Here is a 9,058-nt window from a genome sequence, read left to right as displayed (position 1 = left end):
CAGATTTCAGATTCAGATTTCAGATTCAGATTTCAGATTCAGATTTCAGATTCAGATTTCAGATTCAGATTTCAGATTGAGATTTCAGATTGAGATTTCAGATTCAGATTTCAGATTCAGATTTCAGATTCAGATTTCAGATTCAGATTTCAGATTCAGATTTCAGATTCAGATTTCAGATTCAGATTTCAGATTCAGATTTCAGATTCAGATTTCAGATTCAGATTTCAGATTCAGATTTCAGATTCAGATTTCAGATTTAGATTTCAGATTCAGATTTCAGATTCAGATTTCAGATTCAGATTTCAGATTCAGATTTCAGATTCAGATTTCAGATTCAGATTTCAGATTCAGATTTCAGATTCAGATTTCAGATTCAGATTTCAGATTCAGATTTTAGATTCAGATTTCAGATTCAGATTTCAGATTCAGATTTCAGATTCAGATTTCAGATTCAGATTTCAGATTCAGATTTCAGATTCAGATTTCAGATTCAGATTTCAGATTCAGATTTCAGATTCAGATTTCAGATTCAGATTTCAGATTCAGATTTCAGATTCAGTTTTCAGATTCAGATTTCAGATTCAGATTTCAGATTCAGATTTCAGATTCAGATTTCAGATTTAGATTCAGATTTCAGATTTCAGATTTCAAATTTCAAATTTCAAATTTCAAATTTCAAATTTCAAATTTCAAATTTCAAATTTCAAATTTCAAATTTCAAATTTCAAATTTCAAATTTCAAATTTCAAATTTCAAATTTCAAATTTCAAATTTCAAATTTCAAATTCAGATTTCAGATTCAGATTTCAGATTCAGATTTCAGATTCAGATTTCAGATTCAGATTCAGATTTCAGATTCAGATTTCAGATTCAGATTTCAGATTCAGATTTCAGATTCAGATTTCAGATTCAGATTTCAGATTCAGATTTCAGATTCAGATTTCAGATTCAGATTTCAGATTCAGATTTCAGATTCAGATTTCAGATTCAGATTTCAGATTCAGATTTCAGATTCAGATTTCAGATTCAGATTTCAGATTCAGATTTCAGATTCAGATTTCAGATTCAGATTTCAGATTCAGATTTCAGATTCAGATTTCAGATTCAGATTTCAGATTCAGATTTCAGATTCAGATTTCAGATTCAGATTTCAGATTCAGATTTCAGATTCTGATTTCAGATTCTGATTTCAGATTCTGATTTCAGATTCAGATTTCAGATTCAGATTTCAGATTCAGATTTCAGATTCAGATTTCAGATTCAGATTTCAGATTCAGATTTCAGATTCAGATTTCAGATTCAGATTTCAGATTCAGATTTCAGATTCAGATTTCAGATTCAGATTTCAGATTTCAGATTTAGATTTCAGATTCAGATTTCAGATTCAGATTTCAGATTTCAGATTTCAGATTTCAGATTCAGATTTCAGATTCAGATTTCAGATTCAGATTTCAGATTCAGATTTCAGATTCAGATTTCAGATTCAGATTTTAGATTCACAAGTTAGATTCAGATTTATGATTCAAGATTCTGATTTCAGATTCGATTTACAATTCACATTGCAGATTCAGATTTCAAATTCAGATTCATATTTTAGATTCAGATTCAGATTCAAGATTCTGAGTAACGAAGATTTCAGATTTCAGAGTTCGATGTCAGATTCAGATTCAAATTTTAGATTCAGATTTCAAATTATAGATTGAAATTTCAGATTCAGAATTCGGATTTAGATTCCAATTTCAGATTGTATATAGATTAAGGATTTAAAATTTCAGATTTCGGATTTCTGATTCAGAATTCAAGTTTAGATTTCAGATTCAGATTCCAGATTTAGATTAAGATTTTAGATTCCGCTTTCAGATTCAGATTTCTAATTTCAGATTGAAATTTCAGATTCCAGGTTCCAGATTTCAGATTTCAGGTACAAAATTCAGATTCAGGTATCAAATTTAAATCTCAGATATAAGATTTGAGATTCGGATTTCAGATTTAGAATACACACTCAAACTCAAGTTTCAGATTCTGATTGAGATTCCAGATTTCAGAATCTCCCTGTTTCTCTTAAAATTTTTATTTTTCAAATTATTTATAAAAAAAAATCTGTAGCGATTAAATAACTATGGGAAGCTGACTGTTCAAAGGAAAACTAGGTGATAGTTTAGAGAAGAAATTTATAGTTTAGATAAGGCAGCGTAAAATAATAAGCAATCATGAAAAGGTGGTTTTCCAAATTATTTCTTGAAAAAATAAACATCAAATCGTGTTTTGGGAAAAACAAGCAACGCTGTTGTTTTATAGCTAATTTTTTCTTCATGGTTTATGTCTCCACTTTATGGCAGGTCGGTTCACAGCATTTTATAGCTGAAGGTATTCACTCAGAATTGAAACTGTTTTTAGATTATATTTTGTTTATACCGCAACAAAAAAGTTTACCATATAAAATGGAACGTTTGAAATGTTGGATTTGTCCAAGCAAGTTTTTCGAAAATTGTCAGCTATATGATCATCATACAGAGGTAAGACGTAATTATTAATCTTTGAGAACTATAATTTAAGAATGATTTTTAGGAAGTTCATAAAGGATATCGCTATCGTTGCGACGAATGTGCCGAGGGAATTCTCTTCAAAGATGTTGATGAAGCGCGCGCTCACATTGACGACAAGCATGATTTCAACATGCTTCAGTGTCCTTCGTGTAGTTTGAAAATAAACGAGTTTAATTTGAGGAAACACATGCGCGAAATCCACCAACAGAGCTATGGCTTCAAGTGTGACCTCTGTTCGGACAAACTGTTCGAGGATAGAGAAAATTATGAAAAGCATATTCAGGTATTTAATTGACGATTTAATTAACGGATAAAGATAAAGCATATTTTTTGTAGGATGTCCACCAAGGTTACCGGGTAAAGTGTCCAGTATGTCACAAAATGTTGAAAACCAAACTTCAAGTGCACATGGATTCGATCCATTTGGAAGGAAAAGTTCGATGTAAAATTTGTAACCGAGGCTACAGTACGAAATACAAACTGATTCGTCATCTCAAAACTCACATGGACCCCAAAGAGCCGGGCCTGGTGGTTCGATGTGCACGCTGTGATGAAACATTTGAGAACACCTTTAAGTTGAACCAACATAAAGTTAGTCCAGGTGTTGTTTGTAAAGCAAGATTAGTTATCTCAAGTGTTTATTTCGTTCCAGAAGAAACATCAGACGAAAGTATACCAATGTGAGAAATGCTCGAAACTATTTTACCGAAACCAATCATTGCAACGACATCAGAGAAACCACGAGACGTAGAGGGGTCGCCTTGTGATTTTTCCCTCGCATCTAAAGATGTTTACATGATTTGGAAGTTTTAAACAACTCAAATAGATGATGGGAAATCAGCACGAATCCACAACAAGCTAAGAACTTGTGAGTATCCGAAATCCTTGCATTACCTAATACAAAGACGCTTCATGTACTCCAAAAAAAACTTGTTGTCATTGTAACGACACAAATGAAAGCACTTTTCACAACCATTATTGATTTTGTCGTGTTATATTTTTAGAAGAATAATAGCTTTCAAACATTGAGTATTAAACTATTTTTCCATAGAGTTATAAAATTTCATTTGATTATTTATCATTTCATTAGGTTTTTAAGCTATTCGACAAATATTTATGTTTTTTTCCTAATTGAATATGAAATGAACAACTGAACAGTAATTTTACGTGTAAATTTGAGTAAATTAATAGTTACATATATCATTGAAAACACTGACATGATACTTATAGAACGAAGATCCGATATTATCGTCGAAATTGCTAGTTTTTGCTTGAAAGTTGGGTGGCACTTTCCAACTAATAAGATAGCATTTCATCAAAATTATCGTACAAACGAAATCGAGTGTCCAGTTAGTATAGTCTGTGGTTTTATTATAGCTCGATACTGCCAGCACACTTACAGCACAGTGTTGCATAAATTCCAAATTTTAACAAGTTCTTCCATTTTAACGTGTATCTGCTAGCCAGTTTGACATTTATGCTGCAGTAACCCGCCCGCCGCAGCATGTGATTTTGCTTTGCTCAACCCCCTTTCGCATAAAACACATCAGTGCTTCTCGTGGTGCGCTTCAATCTCAACATTCGAGGCTTTTTTCGGTCTTATGCGACGTCGTTGTTTGTTTCTCTCCATCCAACTTCCTCGTCGAACGCGTAGGTATATCGTTTAAACGAAAGTGTCCATCCCATCGTTACGGGTTGTCGCTTTGTAGCTCCCCCACTGACTGGTGGAGCAGCTTTTTTCCACTAAGATTGACAACTTCAATAATACAAATAGTTTGTGCTGGTAAGTTTCATTTAAGAATTAATTGGTACAGTTACTCGTTTGGATAAGGTTTAAGTTATAACATTTTAGATTTAGAAAATGTTTAAAAATTAGCTTTAAGATATTTAAACAAATATTTTCGTAGATGCGCTGTTTGAATATGTATTTGACCAAGGAATGAAAAGAAAAAAACATCAGATTTAGAGCAAAGTTAAAGTGAGCGAACTTTCACGTGTCATGGATTAGTGCGATTGTACAATAACAGACTAGCTAACTCTCGTTCGTCACAAACTTGCGCCGATAACGAAAAAGCGGCTTTGCAAAAACAAGTGGCAATTATATAAGTGCCAGTGTTAGTGCAGCGCAACCCTCAGATAGGGCTCCCCAATAATAAAGCACCAAGTGCGATAAATTTTGTGCATATTTGCTGCCGCAAGGCTCCCAACTTGTAAAAATAATCAAAAGTAACTTTCATTGCTGTTACCTATATAAGGAAGAAAACTTTCTGTCTTCCCACCGTTTAGTAAAACATCAATAATTTGTCGCAGTGAAGATTTTCAATCGATGTGTGTTCTTTTTTTCTGCCTTCCAATTTCTAGGTCACAGAACGTTACAGTGGAGAACTCGAGGCTGACGCAGCAAGGATGCTGAACCCGGTGGAAGCGTTGGCCAATCTTTCTGGCGCCTCACAGCCCGCCATCCGATTGATACTTTCCGTTCTAGCCGGTGAGGAAATGTGTGATTTTTACTGGTGGAAAATTTAATTTTGTAATCTATTAAATCTCAGTTTATTTATCTTTCACAAAAGGCTTTCCCTTTCATAAAACAAATTGAAGTGTCTTGTGAAACATTCTTCCTTCACCACTCCGGCGGGTTTGTTATTGATTTTGTTTTGACTTATTTTTAGCTTCATTCTGTCGAGCGTTTCATGCATATACACAACGATAACGTATTATTGTTATTGATAATACTATTCTGCTCTCCTCAACGACCCCACTTCTTTTACTACATTTTCACTTGCCTTCGACAGCTTACCCGTTGGGTGGATTCTATCGCAAGCTTCAAGCATCCAGTACTGTCAAGCACATCTTCATCGCTACGAGTGGAATCGCAATTGTTCTGTTCAACTATGGCTTCGATCTCTATCATAGTGCACTGGCCGTGGCCGTGACCTACCTACTGAATGCGTTCTTTTCCAACAGCCCGCTGCTGGTGCCGCTTAGTTTCGGCTATCACATGGGCTATCTACTTGTCGGTAAGAACCCCCTCATATGCTTTTAAAGAAGGTCACCTAGATTCATCAAACCAATTTCAGGATACTACTTCACCACTTCGGAAACGTACGACATCAAATGGACCATGCCCCATTGCGTGCTGGTGCTTCGGTTGATCGGGCTGGCGTTCGAGATCTCAGACAGTCGGGAGAAAATAGCCGCCAACAAGCGCGATGACAAGTGCATCGATGTGCCCTCGCTGCTGGAAGTGACGGCCTTCACGTATTTCCCGTCGTCAGTTCTGGTTGGACCCCAGTTCTCAATGCTACGTTTTCGGCGCTTCATCAGCGGTGCCTACGAGCCGTATACGCAGGGAACGCCGGCTTACGCCACCAAGAAATTCCTCTTCGGGGCGTTCTATCTGCTGGTGAACCAGGTCGGATCGCAACTCATTCCGGACAGTTTTCTGCTGTCGGGCGACTTTGAGCAGGAATCCTACCTTATGAAGCATATCTATATGGGCCTTTGGGGTCGGCTAGCCCTATACAAGTACATCTCTATTTGGCTGCTCGCCGAGGGGGCTACAGTACTGTTCGGTGAGTTGATATTTTTGAAAAATTACATAAACATAAAAACCTTTACAAATGCAATGTTGCTTCTTCAAAATCAGCGGATCTTTTTATCCGTTGATAACTTTCTCAGTTATGAGACCCTCTTTGTGTGAACTAAAACGTTATTACGACTTTAAAATGTTTATGTTTCAACTCGTTTACGATATTCCCGAATGTATTTATTTCTACACCGTTTTTTCATGTTGACTCTAGGTAGAAATATTTTCTCTTATTAAGATCTGGATCTGATCTGATCTCTTATCTGAAGATCGATGAGCCGATGCTGCACGAAACCATCGAGTCCTAGATTCCAAGGTTGCTAGGGTCTCAGCCCTAAGAAGCATTCCCTTGATTCAGATTTAGACACTCTTTTCAAAACTTAACCCTTCCTTCCCCCCTTACAGGTATTACATACATCGATGCCAAACCGAACGAACGCGAGTACGATCCGGACGAGCTGTCTGGATGCACCAACATCAAGGTCGGGGTATTCGAAAATACCACAAAGTTTGCTCACTACATTGAATCGTTCAACGTCCAAACTAACCACTGGGTTGCCATCTACGTCTACAAACGGCTCAAATTCCTCGGCAACCGCTCACTGAGCCACCTCGGGGCACTTATTTTCTTGGCAGTTTGGCACGGCTTCCACAGCGGATATTACGTTACCTTCTTCATGGAGTTCTTGGTTGTCCGTTTGGAAAAAGAGGTATTTTACTAAACTTTGAGAATACTCATACAACGTAATAACATTTGATTACTTGTTTACCCATAGGTTGAACCTGTATTGAAGGCAAACGAATTCTTCCAGGCAATAATGCAGAAACCGTTGGCCAAGATTGTTGCCTTTCTTTTTCTTAAATTCTACACCATTGTCTTGGCCGGCTGGTGCCTCGTACCCTTCGTATTTCTCAGCTTTGCCAAATGGTGGCACGTCTACTGTGTCGTGCGCTTCTCCGGCATCATTGTGTTCCTGTTCGGGAACTTTGCCCTCAAGCCAATACTGTTGGCCATCTTGCCTCCAAATGCTGCAAGACCAGCAGCGGAAACCAAGAAAAGTGATTAATTTAGTAACACGACTGCAAAAACAGGATATGTATAACTTTTTTTTCAAATATTTTTCGTATTGATTTGAAGTGTTAAGCAAGCGTTTCGAAACAGTCAATTATTGATGAAAAATAATGTGTGGAATGTCAAGTAAAAACAATTGATTCCATCCGATACTTTAACTCTACTGCTATAACGACTGCACTGAAAAATAAGCTTTTTTATACTTCGTCCTTCGACGATTCTCAAAATCAGCAAATTTCCATTTTTTTCTCCAGCTACCTCTCTTCGAAATTCTCTACTTACTTCATAAGTTCTCATTAGGAAAAAAGAAAATCATTCATTATCACTATTTTCGGGAAAAATGGTTAATATAAAAATATTTATAATCCACACACCAAACGTAACGGAAATTATTAAATGACACGTTGTTCAATCTCACTCCTATATAAATACTTGTTCTTTTCAACTCCAAGTCAAATGTTAGCGATTGATGATGAAGGTGTAAGGTATAATAAGAAAATTATTTATTTTTAATCAACGAATCTAGCAGTACTCTCACATACTACAACAACATGAATGAAAGACGACGAGCAATACTGATTAGCCGATGATACCAACTATGAACGGATTTAGCGTTAAAACCAAATTTGGGATTAAAAAGTATTTATGCAGTTTGTAGAGGGAGCGTGCGGTAGCCAAGAGCAGTGCGTAGACAGTAGCAACTTTTAACTTTAAATAGAATAAAACGCTAGTCAGTTTACGAGTTAATTCAAGTGCGTGTGTTATGTATACTGTGTTTTTTGATGACAGCCAAATATTCAGCTTATGATTGTTGTGTTAAATAAATTCAAAGCCTAACAAGGACGAACGAAAAAGGACCACCCCAAACTTCCCTGGCGCACCACCAACCAGCGCGGTTAGATCAACGGGATTGGATTTGGCGGATAGATGGTGCCTTGGTAGCAGCATCACTGCGATGACAATAACATTGGGGCATGATGGGAAGAATTAATGGACCTGAGATCGGGGTTAAAAACTGCATGCAAGATCCGCTTCATTTGGATGGAAGATCTCGACGAAGTCAACTATTGTAGTAGTAAGCTACGACCAATGTAAAATAAATTTATTCTGTTACCTACTATTTGTCAACACTAGAAGACGTGTTTCAAAAGGTTATGGGCCTATCGTTTCCGAACTTGGAACTCTGAAGTTATGTCAAGTAAAAATTTTTCGATCGAGAGGCTCTGCGGATGGGATAACTGGCCGACGTGGAAGTTTGTCGTGCAACCTATCTAGAGTTTGAGTGCCTTTGGGAAGCAGTCAAGCCCGAGAGAAAAGCTGACGGAACTTTCAACGATGTAGATCCCGTGAAGAACAGAAAAGCAAGAGCCAAGATCATCCTTTTACTGGAAAAACTATATCCACGTGCAATCGGTGTCGACAGCGGTAGAAGTTTGACTAAACCTGGAGAAGGAATTTGAAGATTCGGGTCTTACAAGGCGAGAAGGACTTTTGCGCAAGCTTGTCAAAGCGGATCTCGGAAACTGTTCTTCAATGGCGGAGTACGTGAATCAAGTGGTTCCTATACGGCATATCAACTCAACGGGATAGGATTTCTAATTTCGGACTACTGCACTACTGGCAAAAGGGAAGTGTGGAGGATTCCACAAGCAACACAAAATTTCAAACCATCCGAAAACAGAATCGAGAGGTCCGAAAAGTAGTAAGTGCAAGAAATTTGTCCACATTGCGAAGGAGTGCAAAAATACGTCCGATAAAGCACTGTCCTCTTGACGATCGAGTCATGTCACGCCACCGATTGGTATTTCGATTCCAGGGCCACAGTGCACATGCCTCACAACAAGGCGTGGA

At 37.2% G+C, this 9,058-nt stretch overlaps 2 protein-coding genes across 4 annotated transcripts; both read left to right on the top strand.

Annotated features, from left to right (window-relative positions):
- The first annotated feature begins 2,390 nt into the window (after nt 1-2,390).
- LOC129749498 (oocyte zinc finger protein XlCOF28-like) lies at nt 2,391-3,403 on the top strand. 2 transcript variants are annotated; one of them, XM_055744470.1, is made up of 4 exons: nt 2,391-2,519; nt 2,572-2,832; nt 2,886-3,140; nt 3,205-3,403. In XM_055744470.1, the coding sequence occupies exons 1-4, from the start codon at nt 2,445-2,447 to the stop codon at nt 3,298-3,300; spliced, it is 687 nt and encodes a 228-aa protein (XP_055600445.1). In that variant the 5' UTR covers nt 2,391-2,444; the 3' UTR covers nt 3,301-3,403. The 2 variants fall into 2 exon arrangements, with proteins under 2 accessions (XP_055600445.1, XP_055600444.1); XM_055744469.1 differs by having other exon boundaries at nt 3,202-3,403.
- A 687-nt stretch (nt 3,404-4,090) lies between these two features.
- Nucleotides 4,091-7,959, top strand: LOC129744655 (lysophospholipid acyltransferase 5-like). 2 transcript variants are annotated; one of them, XM_055737285.1, is made up of 6 exons: nt 4,091-4,332; nt 4,911-5,037; nt 5,342-5,566; nt 5,627-6,121; nt 6,541-6,845; nt 6,912-7,959. In XM_055737285.1, the coding sequence occupies exons 2-6, from the start codon at nt 4,956-4,958 to the stop codon at nt 7,200-7,202; spliced, it is 1,398 nt and encodes a 465-aa protein (XP_055593260.1). In that variant the 5' UTR covers nt 4,091-4,332; nt 4,911-4,955; the 3' UTR covers nt 7,203-7,959. The 2 variants fall into 2 exon arrangements, with proteins under 2 accessions (XP_055593260.1, XP_055593261.1); XM_055737286.1 differs by lacking the exon at nt 4,091-4,332 and adding an exon at nt 4,559-4,775.
- The last annotated feature ends 1,099 nt before the right edge of the window (nt 7,960-9,058 follow it).

Source organism: Uranotaenia lowii, chromosome 2, assembly GCF_029784155.1.
Source record: "Uranotaenia lowii strain MFRU-FL chromosome 2, ASM2978415v1, whole genome shotgun sequence".
Lineage (NCBI taxonomy): Eukaryota > Metazoa > Arthropoda > Insecta > Diptera > Culicidae > Uranotaenia > Uranotaenia lowii.
Note: the sequence above shows the minus strand (reverse complement) of the source record. Positions and strands in the feature narration are given on the sequence as shown.